The sequence below is a fragment of the Heterocephalus glaber genome, unplaced genomic scaffold (genome assembly GCF_053883595.1).
Source record: "Heterocephalus glaber isolate CG9 unplaced genomic scaffold, H.glaber_assembly_v1.0 deba00001673, whole genome shotgun sequence".
NCBI lineage: Eukaryota > Metazoa > Chordata > Mammalia > Rodentia > Bathyergidae > Heterocephalus > Heterocephalus glaber.
Window position 1 is genome coordinate 19442602 of NW_028258410.1, and position 24179 is coordinate 19466780.

At 40.4% G+C, this 24179-nt stretch overlaps 1 protein-coding gene across 13 annotated transcripts in view; it reads left to right on the plus strand.

The window, feature by feature from the left end:
* Window positions 1–24179, plus strand: part of Stau1 (staufen double-stranded RNA binding protein 1) — a 56224-nt gene that overhangs the window by 23663 nt on the left and 8382 nt on the right. For 7 of the 13 annotated variants that reach the window (XM_004858080.4, XM_004858078.4, XM_087197730.1 and 4 more), the window contains 4 exons: window positions 4421–4559; window positions 6323–6488; window positions 15453–15551; window positions 22666–22896. In XM_004858080.4, coding sequence (XP_004858137.1) covers window positions 4480–4559; window positions 6323–6488; window positions 15453–15551; window positions 22666–22896 — 576 coding nt within the window. In that variant the 5' untranslated portion in view covers window positions 4421–4479. The remainder of the gene's footprint in view (window positions 1–4420; window positions 4560–6322; window positions 6489–15452; window positions 15552–22665; window positions 22897–24179) is intronic. The other 6 variants (XM_004858079.4, XM_087197731.1, XM_087197735.1 and 3 more) reach the window with 1 other exon arrangement.

The following is a 24179-nucleotide window of genomic DNA, read 5'->3' on the forward strand; positions in this document are numbered from 1 at the left end:
AAATCAGAAAAATGAAAGCTCTGTTTGATTTTGCTAAGTTCCTAAGTAGTGATTTCAAAACTTAGTGTATTATCGCCGCCTGCCTCACAAGCTCAAGGTCCTAAGTTCGATCCCCGGTACCAAAAAAAATAGTGTATTAGAATCACTTTGGGAGCTTACTAAACATACACAAGCCTGGATGTCCCTTATAGTATTTGTTCGCATTTGGGCATTTCTGCTTTCTCAGGCTTCTGCTGCTTCAGATGCAACCAGGCTAAGAATCACTGTGTGGTGGTAGGTCATCAAGTTTTGACAGAATGTTAGCTTAATACTGATGGAATTTTAATGCAGTAGAATTTTTTAAACGGAGATATATACTTGAGTTACCTTTATTTATAAAAGAAGAAAGACTGACCATCAGCATGTGTTGAGAAGAAAATTAGGCAGTGTCTAAACAGTACAGTCTTAGGAGAGTAGAAGGCAACATTTGAAAACTTGACTTACATTGCCAGATTTTCTCAAGTTTTGTCGAATGGGATTGTATTTCCAGAGGAGAGTTCTCATTATGCCCTGTCTTAATTTGCATGAGATCCTACAATGTTTCTAAATCAACTTTGAGAAATCTCTTCCATGAGAAGTAATTGGAAGACAGTTTATGTTTGGATATAAATGAGAGTTTATTATTTTAACATGTAACAAACATATGTACTTGCCCCATATTTCAGAGTTAATTTTTCATGGAATGCTATTGAATGCTAATCAGAGGATACTAGAGGAAGGTTTTTTTCTACTTATGAAGATTTAAAAAAGGAAAAAGGCTTGGTGGAATAACTTACTAAGATAGTGACCGGGCTTTTTAAAACCACAACCGTGACCATAAAAAGCATTCAAGGTCCATAGTCAATATCAGGTTTCTTGAATTGAAAATTCAAACATTTCCTTTGTGGGTGTTGACAGTACAGCTGACACTTGGAGATCAGAACTGGGAAGGTGAAGGAAGTAGTAGTTAAAAGCCAAACATTCAGTTGCTGCCAAAGCTTTGGAAGGAACAAAATTTCCTAAACCCCCAGGGTTCCCTTTTTTTTTTTTTTTTTTTTTGGATACCGGGGATCGAACTCAGGACCTTGAGCTTGTGAGGCAGGCTGTGGCACCACTGAGCTAAATCCCCAGCCCAATGGTGTTTTTATAGGAAGGAAAGAATCAGGTATTATGCATAGGACAGCCTGTCAGGTTCCTTTTCAAAAGTGTGTCTGGAGGTACCCATTTAGTATGAATATGAGTAGTTTCTGAGCTGATTTATAGCTTTTGAAAGTACAAATCCTATACTACCAGTGGCAAATGCTTCTCTGTTAGGAGTCGTTAACCTTTACTCTATGAAGCAGTGGGTTCCTAGTCCACAGTTACCTGATTCCTAATGATCTACAAATGTGTTCATGGGAAGGGGCTGTCCCTAAATAATGCCTAAAATTTCAGAAAAGCATTTTCTCTTGAGAAGGTTGTACAGATTATCGACATGCTTGGTGTGACCAAAATACATTATGTATGTTTAATTTTTTTTTTTTTTGGTACTGGGGATCGAACTCAGGTCCTTGTGCTTGCGAGGCATGTATGTTTAAATTTTAAACATTTATTACAATAAAAGACATATTACTGATAATCCCCTCAGAATACTCCCCCCACCTCAAACACTCATCCCATTTTTCTTGCCACTTTCTGAAGTAGTTCTGGAAAACTTTCATGAGTGTCTTTATGAAGTGTGATAAAAAACATGGTGAGTTCTGTTGCTGAGTGCCATCCAGCAGAAAGGCAGGCTCATAAAAATATTATGGCATGTCCTCATCCTGTCCTTACACCAGACCTGGCACCATGCAACTTCTTGCTCTTCCTCAAAGTCAAAATGACCATGGAAGGTAAATATTTTGTTGTTGTTTTTGGTTTTTTTGGTACCGGGTACTGAACTCGGGACCTTGTACTTGCAAAGCAGGAGGCAGGTACCACTGAGCCAAATCCCCGGCCCTGAAGGTAAATATTTTGAAGAGAGTCAAGGCATTCAGGCAGCCATGACAGTGCAACTAATGATGCAAAAGAGGACCAGATCTGCTTCAGAAAGTAACAAGAGTCCATCGTTCTGGGATGTAGCTCAGTGGTGCTGTGCCTGCCTGGCAAGCTCAAGGTCCTGAGTTCAACCCCCAGTACAGAAAAAAAACCCATAATGATGGAGTAATTGTGTTTGAAGGGGGGATTTAATGGCAATGTGTCTTTTATTGGAATTTTAAAAAATATTTAAACACCCTGTTTTTTGATCATACCATGTAGGTTTTAGGGTGGAAGCACATCAAGTCAGTGTGGTAATATTGATGTAACCTGTTGATCAGAAGTAGTGATTTTCAAGTATACATATATCTCCTGATAATTAAAAAGAATGGGAAAATAACTTAAATATTTATTACTGGCACACAAACCAGTTCTACTACACAGGCCTCAAGCGCAGAGAAACACTAATCAAGAGGTGTGTCTAATGAAGAGTTGGGAGCCACTGACCAGAAGGCTGTGGCCGGGGCTCTCCCAGTAGTCATCCCAGACCTGGGTAGGAGGGGTGAACATAGATCTCAGTCAGACCTTTCTTCTTGTCTTTGATTTCTCTGTGATATTTTCTTCAAATTATCTCTCTATTGCAGGTAAATTTTATCTGTCAGAGCTGCTCTTAAAATGATTCAGGATATACTTAAAATGCAACTGTACAAATTGTGTCAAAAGTATCCTTGTGTGAGAAAGACCAATAACTCCTGTGACCCTCCAATTGTGCAAACCCCCAAGATACTTGTTTAAATTTGATTCATGCATTAAATTTAGTTGGACCAATTTTATTATAAAATCAAGTCATTTTAAAATTTTTCTCAGCATACTTTTTTTTTATTGGGTACTGGGAATCTAACTCAGGACCTCACGCTTGCTAGGCAGGCACTGTGTCGCTGAGCTACATCCTCAGCCCTCAGCATACATTCTTGAGAGGCATTTTAAAATGGATTTCTGTGTACATTTAAATTGAATTTTTAGGGGTTGGGGATTTAGCTCAGTGGTTTCGCCGGCTGTTGCACAAGCGCGAGGACCTGAGTTCGATCCCTGGTACCCGAAAAAAAAAAAAAGTTTGAATTTTGCCATTGCTATTGTTGTTCTGTATTTGGTATGAAAGGGTTTTTTTCCTTAAATTCTTTTATTGGTACATTTTAGGTATACATTATGTTTACATTTATCATTGGGTGCTTGTACCTGTACATGATGTATCTTGGTTCTTATTTTTTTCCCATTACCTGTGTGCCCTTCACCTCCTCCACCCTTCCCTATTTACATAGACTTCATTTCCATTTTTTTTCTTTTCTCATAATTTTTCCTTTTTCTTCTTTCCTTTCCCCTTCCCCTCCCCCCACCCCTACCCCTTTGGACCTTTTCTTCCTATTTCAAATTATCAATTATTCGTTTTAATCATTTTAACCCTTATTTACTGAAAGTGTTGTTTTTAAGTGTGATTGTGCATTGACACTAGTCTTTCCAGGCTGATTTTTTTAAATGATTTGTAAAGATTTTTTAATTGGATGAACTGAGAGAACAAATTAGAAAATACTGTATATTTCCTAAAGTTGATATTCTGTGGTAGTGACTTGCTTCCTTTGTATATAAAAATGGAACTAATTTTCCTAACAAATATGACCACAGGTAAACCCTGTTATGCCAAGATGGAGGTGTCTGAATATTTTCCGGACCTCATCTTTTCCAAATAGAATTTACTTTTCTCCTTCTCAGTCATTTTACCCCTTTCCCATGACACATACCCCACTGTATTTTAGGCCTTTATGCTTTATGTTCTTTGAACTCTTCAGATTGGGAATTGCGTCCCTCAGGATTAGCACAGTACATTACTTTGCATCCAGTTGGTCCTTAATAAGTGCTTCATTCAAATAAATAGTGTATACAAACATACTTCAGGACAACCAATGTGATACTGGTTAAGCATTCTCAAAATAATTTGAATTATTGAATTCAAATTCAAATTAAAAATTTTTTAAATTAAAATTCACATTGAATTTTTAAGCAATTTATTTCTGACTACTGTTGTATACCTTTCATTTGGGTTAACATGTTGGGCTACATTATTGCTCTCTTTGATATCCCTTACAATATCAAGAAATCACACCAGATTCTTGGATTTCTTGACATAAAGCTTAACAATGTAGTATTCAGGTCCCTTTATGTAATGCATCATGAATTAGCATACTTTTTTTTTTTTTTTTTGGTACTGGGAACTGAACTTAGGACCTTGCGCATGTGAGGCAGGCAGGGGGAACCACTGAGCTAACCCATACTATTTTTAAAAATTTTTGTGATCATCCCCATGTCAGAAAAAAAACAACAACCAGTTCCTTGTTTTGATTCTATTTTACAGAAAGCATAACTCCTACCATTGAGCTAAATGCACTGTGCGTGAAACTTGGAAAAAAACCAATGTATAAGCCTGTTGATCCCTACTCTCGGATGCAGTCCACCTATAACTACAACATGAGAGGAGGTGCTTACCCACCGAGGTATGTATGTGTTGAGTTCTTTGTAAAATATAGTTGAAAATGTATCTTTTACCTGGACCAGTGGTGGGGAACCTATGGCACATGTTAATTGTTTTTCTTTTAAGACAAAAGATGTTAATGTATGAGTTTTTTTCTAAACTGAAACTTCAGCATTCAGGTTTAATTGGAGTGTTGGCACTCTGTGATAAATAAGCAGGTTTTGGGTTGCACTTTGGGCTTAAATCTCTAAAAGGTTTGCCATCACTGACCTAGACTAGTATCTACAAATTGTGGAATGAGTAATCACTTGGTTTACTTTGGGCCTGCCAAGGGGGGAAGTAAGCTTTGATTGTGTTGTGCCTTTGGAAGTATTTTGGTGCTCTTCTAGCTCCCTTTTGGAAGAAGCCTGAGCATATTCCTCCTGAGCAGTGTGGCTTGGGTCCCCAGCAGTCTGGTGGAAGAGCACCATTGCAGCTGCTTTGTATAACTTGAATCATATCCGAACATGATTCCCCCAACCTCATGATTCTCAGCATTGGTAGATTTCCTGATTATTGTTATCGGGTGATTTTTGAATTTTGAACTTGTGTGCTTTGTAAATAACCTTGGGGTGTGAAATGTTAAGTGAAACTTGAAAGTGCCATGTGTTAAATCTTTTGCTGGAAGTAATCAAAGTAGAACTCTTCATTTTCCTGCCTTCCTTGGGGAGGGGCTGGTCAAAGACATTTTAAAAATGTTTTTGGGAGGTTTTTTTGGTACCAGGGATCAAACTCGGGTCCTTGCGCTTGCAAGGCAGGTGGTGGAACCACTGAGCTAAATACCCTGCCCAACATTTTTAAAAATGTAAATTTTGAGCTAGGTGTGGTGGCACATACTTGTAATCTCAGAATTCTAGATGACTAAGCAGGCCGGGGATTTAGCTCAGTGGTTCCGCCGCCTTCCTTGAAAGCGCAAGGACCAGAGTTCAAGCCCTGGTACCAAAAAAAAAAGTATCTAGATGACTGAGGCAGGAGGATTCCAAGTTTGAGCCCAACCTAGACAACTTAGTGAGATCCTGTCTCATCAATGGCTGGGGTTGTAGTTCAGTGTGAAGGCCCTGTGTTTAGTCTACTGCTGCCCTCCGCACTCCAAATACACACACATATACATATATATGAACTTTTGAAATGTAAGAAACCAGGGACTGGACTGTGTGTGCTCTTGTTTCTAGATATTTGTGTGTGTGTGGTGCAGTATTGAGGATTGAACCTACGGCCTAAGACATGTTCCACAACATGCTCTACCATCTCCACCACTGAGGACCTCCTATCCTTTCTAAAAATTTTAGCTTTAAAATTCAGAGCCTCTATTGGAGACATGCAAGTATGACTCTTAAGTTAGAGAAAGTAAAACAAGTTAATTTCTCTCAGCCAAAGTTGAGTTTAGAGTTTTTTTTAGTATAGGGTAGTATTATAAATTAAATGCATGTATTTTATAAAACATTGTATTTTATGGAGTATAAGATACACAGCTATTCTGGGCCAGGATTTAGCTCAGTGGCCTCAAAAGCCAAGCTCAAGGTCCCGAGTTTGATCCTGGGTACCAAAAAAAAAAAAAAAAGATACATAGCATACTGTATACTGTGTAGCAGTTTTAATTCACAGAATCTCTGGATATATTGATGAATAGTCATTGCTAGCAAGCAAGCACTAGTGTAATTAGGCTTTGATGAAGGAAATATTTGGAATTTGCCAGAGACTCATCAACCTGAAACTGTAATTTTCCTAACTCCCTTTTATTTTTAGGTATTTTTACCCATTTCCAGTTCCACCTTTACTTTATCAAGTTGAACTTTCTGTGGGAGGACAGCAATTTAATGGGAAAGGAAAGACGAGACAGGCTGCGAAACATGATGCTGCTGCTAAAGCCTTGAGGATCCTGCAGAATGAGCCCCCGCCAGAGAGGCTGGAGGTAAGGAGGGCAGAGTTGGAGGGTGGCTTGAAAGACAGCGCCTCAAGTTACTTTTTTTTTTTTGGTACCTGGGGTTGAACTCGGGTCCTTGCGCTTGCGCAGCAGGTGGCGAAACCACTGAGCTAAATCCCCGCCCCCTCAGGTTACTTTTTCTGAGAAGATACGTTGACAGCTGTCCATAATTTTTTTGTTTTGTTTCGTTTTTTGTTTTCTGAGGCAGGGTCTTCCTTTGTAGTTCAGGTTGGGCCTGAACTCACTATGTAGCCCAGGCTGGCCTCAAACTCGAGGTGATCCTCCTGCCTCTGGCTCCCAAGTGCTGGGATTATAGGCATGCGGCACCATGTCTGGCTGTCCATAATATTTATTATTTGATAGCCTATAAGATAGTCTATAGTCTGCCCCTTCTTTTCCTTTTTATTTTTTATTTTGTTTTATTTTTTTGGTACTGGGGATTGAACTCGGGTCCTTGTGCTTGTGGGGCAGGCGGCAGCACCACTGAGCTAAATCCCCAGCCCACCTTTTTGAATCGCTAGCAAAATAGTCACATGCCTTCTTTCTTACTCTTTGGCATAATTTTGAGTGACATGAAAATAGTACAGACACATTAGAAGGGCTGACTGTTGAGTTGTGAGGACAGGTATGGATGTGTTCTTAGTGCTAATAATCATGCTTGCTGGGACCTACTAATCTATTATCCAGGTTAGAGAGTTTTCTTACCTGCTTTACCAGCCTTTCTTTATTATGTAGAAATGTTTGTTCTCCATTGCTGCAGGACAGACCCTCACAGAACTTAGTGATGATTTAAATTTTGCTGACAGATCTGCAGGCCTTGGCGGGGCAGCTCATCTTTGCTCCACATAGCTTTGGCAGTGGTGGCTCACAGGGCCTGAGAATCCACTCTTCAGATGCTCATTTGCATGGTTGGTTGGAGCTAAGCTGGCTCGTTGGTACAGGGCGCTCACTCCTCAGAGTTGACCTATGCAAGGACTGATCACACTGTCTCATGGCTTGGTGGCAAGACTCCAAGGAAGATAGGAAATGGAAGAAGCTGCTAGTGTGCTGAGGCCTGTGCCCAGAAATCACAGCATCTCTTCTGCCATATTGTATGGGTTAAGTAAGTGCAGAGCCCAGACTGAAACAAGCAGATAGGGAGCCTGTTTTTTTTTGTTTACCTGAAAGTAAAATCTTGCTACATAAATTTATCATTTTGACCATCTTAAATGTTTAATTCGGTGGGTTTTAGGGCATTCACTTCTGGAGAAGAATGTCAGAGAATTTGGGGCCATGTTTTAAAACCACAATGATAGGAGAAAGATTCTCACTTTTTGTAATTAATTAGGGAACATTTGAGATTCCATGATTCTGTTTAATCACAGTAGTGTCTCCTGAAAATATCCATGGGTAGCACTTGACTGTCCCTCCCCAGGTAACACATTCACAAAGAACAAGATGATGTTCCCCAGAACATGGGGCTAAGACAGTGATGAAAGGTAGGGACCCAGGTAACCCCTAACAGGGCCTTGCTGAGGCTCATTGTGTCCATTTGCCATCCAGATGCTCTGGCACAGGAGGGTGCCCTGTGGCTTTGTGACTGTCTGCACAGGGGTACTTTCTTTTTTCTTATTATTCTGCATTTCCATTTTCCAGCTTAGTCACATATCCTATTAGAGATGATCTAAGTCCACTGAGGACCAAATAGAAGAGAATTGGGCTGTAACTTAGAAGGATTTAGTGGAGTTAAAAGGGTGTGTTCCTCAGTGGTGATATTTGTTAAAACCCAAAAGCCTGGTGTAATCTCAGTTATTTTGAAGGTCTTTCATTGTTTTACTTAACTTTGGTGACAATGTAATTGGAGTCAGATGGAGTAGGTATTTCTCATTTCCTTTAGCCAGTAATTGATAGATGGTTGTGGGAATACGGGTGTGTGGGTTGTCTGCATTAGAATGCTTGAGGCCCAGCCTATGTGTGATTGTAAGGAAGTAGGGCTAGGGTGAAACCCAGCCATCTGGCTTTTGCTTTCTTATTGTTCATATGCTCTTGGAGTGACTCTGAAGCGTGGGCATGGGCCAGAAACCATTGCTCCTCAGTGTCATCCGCACTGCCCAGTCTTCCTTGAGAGGAATCACACCTTGCTATGAAGGGGAAGAGCCTGTTGGTGTCTCTGAGTCTAAGGCACAGGTCTCAGGGCAGTAATGGACACATTTTCCTGGCTGAATTCTTTTTTGTTTTTGGTACCAGGGATCAAACTCGGGTCCTTGCTCTGGCTGAATTCTGTAAGGAGCTCTGCAGGAGTTTAAATCCCCTGCTGCCCCTAGGCTTCCTTCCTCTTTGACTCTTTCTAGCTTTATGTGGTTTGGGGTAAAAAACAATGTCTTTCAGAAGGCTGAAAGACTGGCTTTAGCTAATGCTTTGCCCCCTTGATTTTGATGAGTGTCACCCTCCTTTCCTGCTTTCTTCCCTTTCCCTCCTTTTTTTTTTTGGTACCGGGGATTGAACTTGGGTCCTTGTGCTTGCACAGCAGGCAGTGAAACCAACTGAGCCAAATCCCCGGCCCTCCCTTTCCCTCCTTTCCCCTTTCTCCTCCCATCCTTCCATCCTTCCATCCTTTCTCTCTTTGCTCTTGGTACTGAGAATTGAACTCAGGAAAACTGCCACTGAACTGAGCTGCATTCCCATTTTTTATACTTTTTTTTTTTTTTTTTCTGGTACTGAGGATCAAACTCAGGACCTTGAGCTTGTGAGGTAGGTGTGGCACCACTGAGCTACATCCTCAGCCCAGCATTTCCATTTTTTAACTTTGCTCTTGCTGAGTTGCTAGGTTGGCCTCAAATTTGTGATCCTCCTGCCTCCACCTCTCAAGTAGCTGGAATTACAGGTGCGACCCACCATGTCTAGCTAAGTTTTCTTTCTTAAAAGTAGTACATGTGGGGCCGGGGATTTAGCTCAGTGGTTCTGCTGCCTGCCTCGCAAGACAAGGACCCGAGTTTGATCCCCAGTACCAAAAAAAAAAGAAAAAAAATAGTACATGTTAATTATAACAATTTTTAAATTTGAGAAAGGAAAAAATAAATGATAGATAATTTATCACTTGTAGATGATCACTATAAGCATCTTAGTTGATGTCAGTGGCTTTACAGGTAAATATATGCATCTGTCTTAGCAAAATGGGATCATACTCTCCAGTGTACACCGTTTTTCTTCCCAGGGTGTTGCTAGGTTGTCCAGGCCAGGCTTGAATTTGTGATCCTCCTGCCTCTGCCTCTTAGAGTGCTGGGATCACAGATGTGTGCCACCACGCCCAGTTCATTTTTCACTTTTGAGCTTTCTTTTTCAAGTCCTTTAAGGCATAACACTGAATGACCCTTCTCCTCTTATAGAATGCTTGTGAAGAACTAAGAGAAAACATATAAGATTTTTAAAAATAGAGTGAAACTCTGTCTTAATATTATCACATGGAATGGGCCAGAGATTTGGCTGAAATATTGGTCATAATACATATTTCAACACCAGTCATCTTTTTCCAAGTAGGTTAAAAACAAAAATCACCAGAAGATGGAAGGACCATAAAATCCCTGGGTAGAGGATAGCATAATGAAATAATAGTCATAGTTATATCACCCTTAACCTTCTTACAGCTTTGCCCACTGTTTTGCAAGAAGAAGCAAAAGAGGACTGGAGAGAAAAAAAAAAAAAAAGAGGACTGGAGAGCTGGCCGTGGAGACGGACGCCTATCTGAGAGGCTGAGAAAGGAGAATTGAAATTCAAGCCCAGTGACTTAATGAGAGCCTATCTCAAAATAAAAAATAAAATTAAAGACTGGGGATGTAGCTCAGTGTAAAGGCCCTGTACCAATAAAGGACTGGGGACACTTTAAGTCTCCCTTTTTTACCTTTCATTCAATGCAGCTGTGAAGTCAAACTTTTCTTTTTCCATCTGTAATGGCAAGCAAAAGAACATTGACAGAGGAAGACACTTCATTTATCAGGCAGATCAGCAGATGGGCACAGAGACAAGAACAGCACTCCAGACTAGGGAAGGGAGTGAGACTGGGCGGCTAGGTGAGATCCCAAACTTGAGTTTTTTTGGTTGATAGATTAGATGAGTTTTCCCAAACTCAAAAGTTGACAAGTGAGCAATGTATTTTTATGGCAGATGAAAAGGGAATGTGGAATTCTCATTTAGTCCACCATTCAACAGGAAGGATTTCCTTATGGAACAGTTGACGAGAACCTGGGCCATCTTGTTTGGATTAAAAAGGAGTAAACGTGTAACAACACGCATACTTGCTTACTTTGTTTTTTGAGACAGGGTCTTGCTGTGTAACTTAGGCTGACCTTGAGCTCACTGTGTAGTGTAGGCTGGCCTCAGACTCAGTGATCCTCTTGCCTCAGCCTCCTGAGTACTAGGATTATAGGCATGCCTTTTTATTTTTCTCGATTTAAAGTCAGTTTAATATGTAAATAGTGATTCTCATTTAGTGACAGATTAAGGGCTGACTAAACTTTCCTCATCTAACAGGGAATGGTATTTGTGGATGTTTGTTTGTTTGTTTGTTTTGAGGCAAGGTCTTGCTTTGTAGTTCCTTGAGCTCACTGTTCCCCAGACTCACCTCAGACTTGAACTCGAATTCGAACTCGCAGTGGTCCTCCTGTCTCAGCCTCCCAAGTGCTGGGAATACAGACGTGTGCCACCACATCCGGCTCTGTGGATTTGTTTTGAGTCATTGCTGCTTCCTCATTTGCAATATTTTGTCCAGAGTAGATACATGAAATTATTTATGCAGAGGAACAACATAATAGCCCTCCTCAATAAATGTGTATACCTTTGTGTGTCCTGTTTTGCATGTTTATTTTACTGGCTGCTTTCTTCCTATTGAAATTCCTCTGGAAGCAATGATTTAGAGCAGCCCGTACACTTCTGAGCTGTCTGAAGTGGAGACTGGCCTGTCTCCCTGGGGAGCTCCGGAGTGGTTCTGGCTCTGCTGTGGTGAGAACCACTGGCCTTGAGGTTCGAACCTAGAACCTAGTGGTGGACCCATTGTTTTCTATCATAAAACAAAGAAGTAGCATTTGTTAGTATAAACTGAAAAGTTTTGAGATTGTAATATTGATAGTCATGAGAATGATTTATGTGAATTTTCAAAACAAAATTATACTGTATTTTATTTTCACCCATTAAAATAAAGGCTGGTTAAGATACAGTCACACTTTGAGTTAGTCAACTGCCACAGGAAGAGAAATGAGAAGGGCTTCGTTTTTCTGTAAAAAATCTGATGTTACTAGTACTTGATGTTGATATTAGTTAAAAGTAATTGTGCTGATAGGATAAACAAAACATTTAAAAGTTAGGATATATGCATGTCTTTGAAGTCTACCAGCCTTAGCCTCCATTTATTTCCAAATTTTGTTCTGGTTGCACATAGGGAGAGCATTGTTATTGACACAATTACTTATTTTGAGAATAGCTCATGTCTTTTGGGGGTGGAAGGTACTGGCACTTGAACCCAGGGCCTCGCGCTCACCAGGCAGGCACAGCTACATCCCTGGCCCTGTGTTTTTTTTGTTGTTTTTTTTAATAACAACTCATCTGTTTGAAACAAATCTGAATATTCTTCAAATAAAGTTGTCAAAAAGCTTTATTTTGTTATGCACGAAAATGAGTTAATGTTGGCACAAATTAATGTGTTGATCTTTAGTGTGAAACGTAAATATTTTTGATGTGATGAATTGAGGTGAAATTTACATATAAAGGTTTTTTTGTTTGTTTTTGTTTTTTTGGTGTGTGATAGTGGGGTTTGAACTCAGGGCCTTCACATTGATCTGTATCCCCAGGCCTTTTTAGTATTTTTCTTTAGATACAGTCTCACTAAGTCATTAAGTTGCCCAGGCAGGGCTTGGACTCGTGACCCTTCTGCGTGAGCCTCTTAAGAGTGCTGTACCACCATACCTGACTGACTCATATAAAAGCTTTAACCTTTTTTTTTTTTTTTTGGTACCAGGGATCGAACTCGGGACCTTGCGCTTATGAGGCAGGCACCAGAACCACTGAGCTAAATCCCCAGCCCTTTTAACCATTTTTAAAATGTGGTGGCATTAAATAGATTCTTAGTGTTATGCAACTTTCATCAGTACCCATTTTCAGAATTTTGTCATCATTCGAAATACAAACTGCTCATTAAACAGTAAGTCACTACTTCCCTTATACCCAGTTGCTGGTAATCTCTGTCTCGGCACATTTGCTTACTTGTTGTAGGTATCTCACACATAAGTGGGTATTCATTCTTTCATGTGGCTTAATTCACTTATAATGTCTTCATGGTTCATTCTGTAGCATGTTTCAGAATTTCATTCTTTTTTAAGGGAAATTTTGCATTTTACCTGTTCATCTGTTGATAGACGTTTGGGTTTTGAGTTTTGTCTGCTGTGAACAATCCTATGATGAACCGTTAGAGGTACAAATTTTCTGTTTGAGTCTCTACTTTCCGTTCTTTTAGGTATATATCTAGGAGTGGAATTGATGGACCATATTGTGATTCTTTGTTAACTTTTGATGAGCTACCAAATTGCTTTCCGTAGCAACTGTACCGTTTCACGTTTCCATCGCAGGCAGTGTGTAAGGCTGGCATGTTCTCACATCCTCGCCAGCACTTGCTGTTTTCTGTTCTCTTGAAAACAGCCATCCTTATGGGTGTGAAGTGCTATCTAATCATGGTTTTGTTTCACATTTTTCAATGACTAATGATGTTGAATATCTTTTCATGTACTTGTTGGCCATTTGTGTATCTTTGGAGAAATTCCCATTTTTTGAGTTGTTTTTTATTGTTGTTGAGTTATAGTTTCTTGTATATTCTGGATGTCAATCCCTCCTGAGAAGTTTGATTTGCAAATCTCATTTTTGTGGGCCTGGGGATTTAGCTCAGTGGCTGCCCAGGTGCAGGGTCCCGAGTTCGATTTCTGGTGCCAAAAAAAAAATCTCATTTTTGTGGTCAGTCTTCACTCTCGACAGTGTCCTTTGATACACAAAAGTTTTTAATTTCAATGAAATATAATTAATTTTTCTCTTGTTGCTTTTGTGCTTTTGGTGTTATGTCTAAGAAATCATTGCCAAATCTAATATTGTCATGAGTTTTCTTCTAAGGGTCTTATAGCTCTAGCTTTACATCTGTCTTTAATCCAGTTTGAATTAATTTTTAAAATATGAGGTAATAGTCCTACTTTATTATTTTGCAGGTGGGTATCTTTTTTTCCAGGCCTGTTTGTTGAACAAACTTTTTGAAATACTGTGTTTTTAAAACATTTTAAAATCTATTTAAAAATAAATTTCAAATAAATTTAGATTTAGTGTTAAGGATTCACCCATAAAAAAGCAGACCCCTGAGCAGGGCATAGTGGTGTGTGCCTGTAGTAGCAGGCTCAGGAAGTCGAAGCAGGCGTATTGAGACCATGTGGGCATCGACAACAACAAAAAACCCCGAACAGGTCTCTTTTCTTCCTTAAGATTAATTAGTAAACCATCAGAATGATCTGTAAATACTGCTGACTAGGCTAAGAGTAAAGTGAGACCAGGTTGGGAAGGAAGCATCATCATGAAAGGAAAGAAGAATTGTAAATAGAATGTGTAATAAATTTATTTGTTCAGAATTACACCCTAGATTGTATTTTCTAACATAAAATTTTATTTTCCATTAACAGCTTTCTCATGGTAGCCCAGTGGACAAAACCTACCTGATAAACTTAAGGAAACGTACCACCTGTAACATCTTGGCCAGTCCTGTCCTTTGTCTTGTTACTAATTTCAGATATGGGTTCCTATCAGATAGTTCTAACCTTGGAAATAGGATTTTATAAATTTCCTGACAATTGAACAGCAATAATATGAAGAAAAACAGCTCTTTCACCGTGTTTGGAGACTTTACTGTTTTGTTTTGTTTTGTTTTTTTGTTAAATTCTTTTATTGGTACATTTTAAGTATACAACACAATTACATTTCTCATTGGGAATTGTACCTTTACATAATGCATCTTGGTTCTTATTTTTTCCCCATTTGGAGACTTTACTGTTGTGGACCTTATCTGCTTTCTCATGCCATCACTACAGCACAACATAAAATGTATGTTACTAGTACACTGAGAGGAGATCCCAGCCCCTCTCTGATCCCATCCCAGCTAGAGAACTATAAACGAACCTTGTTACAAAGAGAATCTCTGCCCTTGTCAAGGAGACTTTATTAGTTTGGACTTGGATTTTTGCCAACTGTACTAAGTATGAGATATGTGGAAGTTTTGTAATTTCTGCACTGCATTCTTTTCAGAAGTGGTTTCCAGAGACTTTATGGCCAAATAAGAAACTTGTATACTTAAGGTGGAAAGACCTGTATCTGAACTTACCCAGTCCCACACAGACCTGTCTGTATTTGGCTTTTTCAGTCTATAGCTTAACAGAATTGGAGGAGTGCTTTGGAATTCACTCCTCCAGGCGGTGCTGGCATCCTGCTGTACCACAGCTGGACTGGTTTATACCCACAGGACTTTTGTGTGTGGATTGTTTATGAAGCACAGTCTGTCCCACAGTCTGACAGGACATTTTTAACCTTTAAAATTCAGTGATACAGGGGCCGGGGATTTAGCTCAGTGGTTCCGGTGCCTGCCTCGCAAGTGCAGGGTCCTAAGTTTGATCCCCAGTACCAAAAAAAAAAACCTTAGTAATACAGTGCCGGGGATTTAGCTCAATGGCATTGCACCTGCCTCGCAAGTACAAGGTCCTGAGTTCAATCCCTGGTACCAAAAAAAAAATTTAGTGATACATGGTTGTAGTAACATTTCCCATACAGAGCTCATGTGGCCTTGGTCTAGTTTCTTGTTAAATCTGTAAAGCCAAGATTCGGTGCTTTTAAAGGTTGCTATCATAACTGGAATGTTGATGGTTTTAATAAAAGTTAACTACTAGACAATTATTCTTCTTTTAGATGAATGGAAGAGAATCAGAAGAAGAAAATCTCAATAAATCTGAAATAAGTCAAGTGTTTGAAATTGCACTTAAGCGGAACTTGCCTGTGAATTTCGAGGTAAGCATATTTTACATGTCGGATTTTTTTATCTTAAAACCTTGTTAGGATTCATCATAGGAATGATTTTTTCCCCCTATATACCAGTTGAAATAATATGAACCTCCAAATTTAAGATTCACCCTTTGGATTTAGCAAAGCTGTGCCGTGTTTATTCTCTTCTGCAGGCCCTTGTCTCAGGGGAATGAATGAATCTCTGGCCAGGCCAAGTGTGGGCCCAGTTGGTCTATGAATTTCCTGAAGTGGTCTGCAGAATATTGTGTTTCTGTTCACACATGTATTCTTCTTGAGAGAGGGCCTGTTTCTTTCATCATCTTTATCTCCAAAGTACTAAGGATCTCTTAAGAGGTCCCCAAAATCTTGTCAGACAATTTTAAAAAGGTCATAGGTTTTGTCATTATACTTTCATTTGCTGTTGGGAATTTTGTGAAATAACAGTTAATGGGTTGTTTGTTCAAAATGGAAGATAGAGTACATTTAATATGTTTCTTTCAGACAACATAGTCCAGATAGGATAGGAAGGAAAAGGAGGATTTTTTTTTTTTTTTTTTGGTACCAGGGATTGAACTCTGGTCCTTGTGCTTGTGAGGCAGGCAGTGGAACCACTGAGCTAAATCTCTGGCAAAAAGGAAAATTTTTAAAAAGTTTTTTATGGCTTGACATGTGGGAAATTCTTTAATTCTTTGCTTGATTATGGGATTATTTTTTTAAACTGAAGCAATACTATCTTAAAATACTTTAATTTTAGCCTCCATTTTGCAGTTACAGGAGGCCCCCAAAATTTCAGGCCTGTTTCTAAATGTGTAGAGTCTCCTATGATACACAAGTATTTGCCCCAGATTCAGTCCTGGCTGCAGAGAGTGGTGGTGATTTCTGACCCACATCCTGGTGGAGGGTAGAGAGCTGCACTTAGCTCACAAGGGCCAGCCTGTGCGCAAAGATGTTTCTTGTTCCCTCCATCATCCCCCCCCCCCGCCCCCAACCCCTGTTCCTGAAATGTTGAGAGCAGGTTTATAAAATTGTTTCCCTTTTGGACTAAGAGCCTCCGGGTCCTCATCTTGTGTAGCCTTTCTCCTCTCGAGAAGGTGAGGACAGGCAGAAAAACAGGACTGGTTGTTTTGGTGGGAACTAGGTGGGAGCTGCACCCCAAGGAAATCCTGAGGTCTCCGTGGGCACTCATTGCAGGACAGGGAAGAGATGTCCCTTTTCTCCCCTGCTCAGGGGTTAGTATGGCAGGAGGATGGATTTTTATAAAGATTGGAGGAAGGAAGAGTGAAAGATTCCTGGCTTCTCAAGTCACTTCACAACTAGAGTTCACTGCTCATCCATTTTCACTAGTTGCTGCCCTCCCAGAGTCACAGAGACTCGAACCTTCGTGAGAAATTGTCATTTTATAGTTTTGCTCAGTAGAGTCTGGAGACCAGATTGCTTCCTTCCCATCTCCACTTTTGTTTAGATTTCAGGATTTAACTTTCATCCCTCCCTCCAGGAATCTGTAACATGAAACCAGGAATTGGAGAGTATTCATCTAAGAGAAATTATAGGAGCACCTTCTGGTGGTTAATACCTTTTAAAGTAATAATTTGAAACAGGTGTCATGTGGTGGTGGCAGAGTTTGTCAGTATAAGTAATATATATGAAGTTCACATTCATTCTTAGATTGAGCAAGGGCTCTCTTTTTTGCTGCATGTAGAAGATTGCCCGGCATGTGTCAAATGCTCAGGAGCAATTGAGTAAGTGAACATAGTCATTAATTTTTTACTAAACTTTTGGTAGTAGCTTCACATAGAAAGCTGTATTAGGCATTAAATAGAAGAAGACAATAGCCATTTGTGCAGTTTTAAATCTATATGGCTTGACTTTTGATGAAACATACAGTTTTAGTTAGCAAATGTGATGGTGCTGGCAGCAGTCTTGAGGAGGCGGTGATGTCACAGTCACATCAGTACGGCCTAGGTCCAGCTCTAGGTCCAGCATCTTAGATGGGAGTGGACAATGAATGTGGTGCCGAGGGGCCAGAAGGGATGCAGATCTGAAGTCAGCTGTCACCATGGCCATGCTGGCACTTGAGCCTAATTGGAGGTCGTGGCAAGCCCTGCTCTGGGAGTCAGGGCTGCAGGCGTGGGCCCAGAAGCTCACTGTAATCTGTCTGAGGTACCTGGGAAGCCTGCTTTGTACTGAGGTGCCTCCTGGGCCCTCACTCCCCAGCCCTTAACAGCTGTTTCTTGGCTTACTTCTCTTTCCTGACCATTTTTTCAACCTTTTGTTTTGAAAACTATGGAAAAGTTGTAAGAAAAGGACAGTGAGTATGTTCTTCAATTGCTTTTTCTTTCTAAGTCTGCATATCATCTTAGTGTCTGTTTTAAATTTTTGCTGAATCATTTGGGAGTAAGTGGCAGATATGGTGCCCTTTGAATCCTAATATTTCAGTGTGTATCTCTTACCTGATTTTTTTTATGGTACTGGGGATTGAACTCGGGACCTTGTGCTTGCGAGGCAGGCGGTGGAACCACTGAGCTAAATTCCCGCCCTGTTTTTTTTTTTGGTAACAGGGATTGAATTCGGGTCCTTGCGCTTGCACAGCAGGCGTCGAAACCACTGAGCTAAATCCCCGGCCCATGTTTTTTGTTTTTTGAGATGAGATCTCACTATGTAGTTAAGGCTGGCCTTGAACTCGAGGTGATTCTCCTGCCTCATCCTCCCAGGTGCTGAGATTACAGGTGTGCATCACCACACCTGGCTAATTTTTTTGAGTATTTTTTTTACTGCAAAGTTTTGAGGGCTCTTTGTATATTCCAAATGTAAGTTCTCTTTCTCTTCTGATACTAATGATTGAACCCAGGGTCTTGAGCAGTCTAGACAAGCATTCAACCACTGATCTACCCAGTCCCTCCCTCCTTCCCTTCTTTCCAGCATTATAGGTATTGAACCCTGGGCCTCACACGTGGTATTCAAGTGCTGTACTACTCAGATATACCCCCAGTTCTCCTTTTCCTTTTCTTAATGTGATTTTGAGAGAGTCTCACTGAGTTGTGGGCTGGCCTTGAAGTTGAGACTCTTCTGCCTTAGCCTTTTGAGTAGCTAAGATTATCAGCTTGCTTGAGTACACCCAGCTTCCAGATTTTTCTTTTATAGTTCATGATTGTTATTTTCCAAGGTACCACTGCCTAGCCTAAGGTCATTCTCCTTTGTTCTAGTTTAGAAGTTTCATTGTCATGTCCTGTCTGTCTGTCTGAGTCAGGGTCTCTATGTACTTCAGGCTGGCCTTGAACTCACTCTGTAGCCTGGGTCTTGAACTCAGAGTGATCCCCCGGAGTGCTGGAATTACAGCACCATGCACCATCACGCCCAGTTGCTCTAATTTAAAGTTATGATGCATTGTGAGTGAATTTTTATTTATACTGTGAGTTAGGGTCCTAGTTTGTTGTTGTTGTTATTTTTTTTTTTTAATGTTTCACTGTTCTTTCACAGTTTATTATTAAATTACCTTCACACCTCCTCTTCAGACTTTCAGAACTTCCTTACTTTCTGGTGTAAAAAATGCCTTAACTTCGAGTTTTTCCTGCTCTAGCTTTGGCACCAGAGTAAATGGAAATTACTGGCAGAAATTCCTCAGCTGCTCCTGCAAGGAGCCCTGGTTCCTTTTAATGGGGGCCAGTGTGCTGACGTGCTGACTGCTACTGGGAGACTCATTCCTTCTAGATTCTTTTTTTTTTTTTTTTTGGTGCCAGGGATCGAACTCGGGACCTCACGCTTTCAAGGTAGGCGCCAGAACCACTGAGCTAAATCCCCAGCCCCTCCTTCTAGATTAAGGAAGAAATGCACATTGTTTTCAAATTTGTACATCTAATTTCAGTCCAGCATCACAAGGTGCTTCCTCTTTGTTGTTCATTCGTCAGTGGTTATTATTTAGTAATGGGGTTTGAACCCAGGGCCTCATGCATCTAAGCACCCATCTCCCACTGAGTCGCATCCCTGCCCTGTTTCATATTTCAGTCTCCTTTTTCCCATAGTAAGAATCAGGCTCCCAACATCATCAGTGCATTTGCCCATGACGTCGGTGACAAACCACTTAAGTTAAATGTTGAAGATATCTTTGCAGTATTTTCTTTATACTACAGATGTATGGTAAAGGCACTGTGTTCCAGAGCTCTTGAATTCATTCTTCCTCATGTTAATAGTTTACTGAAATATGCTTTACATACAGTCAAATATACATTTTTTTCCCCAGTACCAGGAATTGAATTCAGGACCTTGTGCTTGCCAGGCAGGTGCAGCACTGCTGAGCTAAATCCCTGGCCCAAATATGTAAATTTTGAGTGCACAGTTCAATAAATATTGACATACAGCGCATGCGAAACCGTGACTCATAGCCTGGATCAAGATACAGTTCTGAAAGTTCCATTCCCTTTTCCTGTTAATTCCCACCCAAAAGAAACTGCTTTCTGAATTCTGTCACCATGGATTAGTTAAATACAATATACTGAATATGGTTTTGTGTCTTAAGTTCCTATGTGTGATACAGTCTTTTTGAGGTCCACCCATATATATGTATTAGTTTATTCCCGAGCAGTACTGTATTCCATTGCTTCATTGTGAAGCATTTAATATATTCTCCACTTGATGGGCACTTGAATTGTTTACACTTTGAAGTTGTTATGAATAAGTATCTGCTGTGAAATTCTTAACACTGGTCTTCCTGTGTTTACGTGTACTCAGAATTGTTGGAGCATAGGGTAGGTGAAGTGATCTTTGCTGATACTTGATATTGTCAGTTTTGTTTTGTTTTATTGTTTTTGGTGATACTGGGGAGGGAGCCCAGAGCATTGGACACTTCATCACTCAGCCACAACTTTGTCAGTTTTTAAAATTTTCATCATTCTGGGCATGTATGTGTATGTGTGTTAATTGCTTCTAGTAGTTTTGATTTTCATTTCCCTGATGACTGACAAACACACAGAGCAGATTTTCATGTTTATTGGCCATTTAGAGATTTTATTTTATAAATACTTTCCAACTATTATTTACCTGGTTTGTTTTGGGTTTTGCCTGCTTTTTTTAGTTGAGTAGTTTGTCTTTTTATTATTGACCTGTAAGGATTGCTTAAATATTCTGGGCATAAGTTGTCAGGCACACACGTACACATACTTTTTTCTCCTGTTCTGTGGATCACCACCCTCCCACCCCTAATTTGGGGATTGAACTCCAGGGCTTTGCACTGAGTTTCATTACCATTTTTTTTTTCTAGTACCGGGATCATTACCATTTTTGTTTTGTCTTTGTTTTTGTATTTTGACAGAATCTCACTAAATCAGTAAGTTGCCCAGATTGGGCTTAAAGTTGTGTGTACCACCAAGCCTGCCTGGCTCTTTTCACATTTTTTTTTTCGTACTGGGGGTTGAACTCGTCCCTGTGCTTGCACAACAGGCGGCGGAACCACTGAGCTAAATCCCCAGCCCCTATATGAGGAATTTTTAATTTTGAGGAATTCTAATTGTTTTTTTCTTTATGGTTGGTGTCATTCATGTTTAATTCTTTGCTCTCCTTGTGGCCATGAAGTTTTCTAAAAGCCGTTAAAGAGTTTTGGCTTTCACATTTAGGACTCTGATTAGGGCCAGTTTTTATTCATGATGTGAATTAGGGATTACAGTTGATCCCTACTCTCCACCCCACATGGGTAGCTAGCTGCTCAGAGTACCTACCGTTAGGTTTTTTATTTTTTATTTTTTTTTGGTACTGGGGATCGAACTTGAGTCCTTGTGCTTGCGCAGCAGGTGGCGAAACCACTGAATTAAATCCCCAGCCCGCCATTGAGTTTTTTAAATTGGGTGACTATATATTTGTGGGTCTATTCCTATAATTTGTTCTGTTGATTTTTTTAATACTATATTGGGATAAGCTGCTGTAACTTGTAGTAATTTTAAAAATCTAGTACTATAAATCAGGTTGATGTCTATTATAAGAGTGTCCCTGTTAATGTAGTTTGGACTTGATTTTTATTTTCCTTCCACGTGGTAATGTGATCGTTTTAATATAAAGTCAGGTTTCTGTTTATTTCAGTTTTAGGTTTCCTTTCTGTCTTTGTCAATTTATTATTTTTTTTAACATGTAAAATACCAAATGGTTCTGAAAATCAAAACTATACCAAAGATTCCCATCTCCTCCCAGCCCCTGTCCCTTCTATCTTCTGGGTAAATAATTACATTGGTTTCTCCTTTATCTGTCCTATTTGTTGTTGCATAAATAAACATATCACACATATTCATTTATCTGTATATATTGGAATACACCTGTAAAATCTTTGTTTCTTAAGTTAGGGTTAACTGTTTGTTTTCTTGAGACAGAGTCTTGCTTTGTAGTACAGGGTGGCCATGAACTCACTGTGTAGTCTAGGCTGGCCTTGAACTCACAGTGATTTTCCTGTCTCAGTTTTCCAAGTGCTAGGATTATAGGTGTTTGCCACCACACTTGACAATTTTGGGGGGTATTTTGTTTGTTTTGAGGCAGAGTCTCACTTAGGTAGTCTAGGCTGGCCTTGAACTAGCTGTGTAGCCTCAATGCCCTCAGCAATCTTCCTGCCTCAGCCTCCTGAATGCTGGGATAATAGGTGTGCATCACTATGCCCAGCTAGGGTTAACTGTTATAGTTTTTTTTTTTCCACTTGATAATATCCTGGCATTTACTCTTTGTAGGGGCTTAGAGATTTTTCTCATTCTTAACAGTTGCATAGCAGCCAGTATTTAATAAGCCCAGTCTTGGCTGGCGGCTCTGAGCAAATAAACTTGAATTCTTTGTGCTGCAATGATTTCTGAGCTTTGCTGGACCAGCTTCTTTTTTTGCCAGAACCGCTGTGAGCCCAGGGTCACCAGAACCATTTGATAGGGGATACATGTGGAAAAGTCTCTATTTCAGGCTAAACTGTTTTGGACCCATCAGACTCAAGAACACAAACCAGTTTGAAAAGTAAGAAGAAAGGGAAGAAGCAGCATTCAGAGTTTTCACTGCTTCCTTTGGCCCATATTTATACATCTTCATTTAGTGCTTCATGAGAAGAAAGTGTGCCAACCAGTGTGCCCCACAGCTTTTAACAAGTGTCTGTCACGCTTTCACTCAGTCTTTCCCTCTGACACAGGTGGCCCGGGAGAGCGGCCCACCCCACATGAAGAACTTTGTGACCAGGGTTTCGGTTGGGGAGTTTATAGGGGAAGGGGAAGGGAAGAGCAAAAAGATTTCCAAGAAGAACGCCGCTATTGCTGTTCTTGAGGAGTTGAAGAAGCTGCCACCTTTGCCTGCAGTCGAGCGAGTGAAGCCACGAATAAAAAAGAAAACCAAACCTACAGGCAAGGTGAGAACCTTTCTGAACGAGGAGGTGTTTTCATTGCCAGAGATGGTTGGGGGTTAGGAGCCTGGTTGCTTTCCCCAAGGTACAAGGGGATGGGACTAAATGCCACATGCCAGGCCTGGTAGACCCTTCCCAGATGCCACATGAGAGCCACAGTTAGATACAGATGAGGCCATGGGATCAGTCCAGCGGCACACTTGCAGGGTGCATGCCCCTCTATGAAGGGGCCCACAGTGAAGCCCTGCCGGTTACCACGAGGAACAGGGTCCTACGCACCATCTGCAGCCATGTAGTTGGATCTCAAGAGCTTCTGTTTCAGTGAGCAGCTCAAGGTCCTGAAGTGCAGGCGGTTCAGGCAAGCAAGGGGCCCTTGGGGAACCTTGCGGGGTGTTGTGTGTGTGTGGCTACTGAATGCCACCTCGCTGGAGCCATACTAACAGACTTAGCCGAACAATGGTGAGATTTCTTTCTCACCACCGGGAAAGGACAGGATTCCATTTGGGGATATTTATGAATGCTAGGATCCATCCCATTGTAATTTTTTTTTTTTTTTGGTACAGGGGATTGAACTCGGGTCCTTGTGCTTGCACAGCAGGCAGAGAAACCACTGAGCTAAATCCCCGGCCCTACCCATTGTAATTTTTGATAGTTTCATGCTATATCAAGATCCAGATTTTTCAGGGCCAGGGATTTCAGCTCAGTGGCACTGCACCTGCCACGTAAGTACAATGTCCTGAGTTCAATCCCCAGTACTAGAAAAAAAAAAAAAATCCAAATTTTTCTTACTTAAGCTCTGGTACGTTACACCACCACACTGGTGCTTCACTTACTGTATCCTGGAAATCATCCCTGCCCAGTGGCATGGTGAGGATTCCACTGCACAGAAGGTGGCCATTGGTGTTCTTAGGTTTTCCTTTCCATGGAGCATCAGCTTGCGGCTTTCTAAAATTTTTTAATGGTTTCTGGATTTTAAGTCATTGTGTTATGTGTCATTAAGTAATCTAGAGATGATGAAAGTATTTGAGAAGATATGCACAGGTATGTTGAAATTTATTAAAAACAGGCATTGAGCCAGCATGGTGGTCATACATGCTGGTTGTCCCAGCTACTTGGAGTTTTAGAGTCTGGGTAACATTGCAAGAGACCCTTAAAAAAAGAAGAAAGAAAAGCATTGCAATAATACTTGGCTATTTATAATGAAATACTGATGTCCTAAGGCCTTAAAATCACCTTAGAATAATTACAGAAAGTTATAAAGCATTGTTTATATTTTTAAAAGGTTAAAA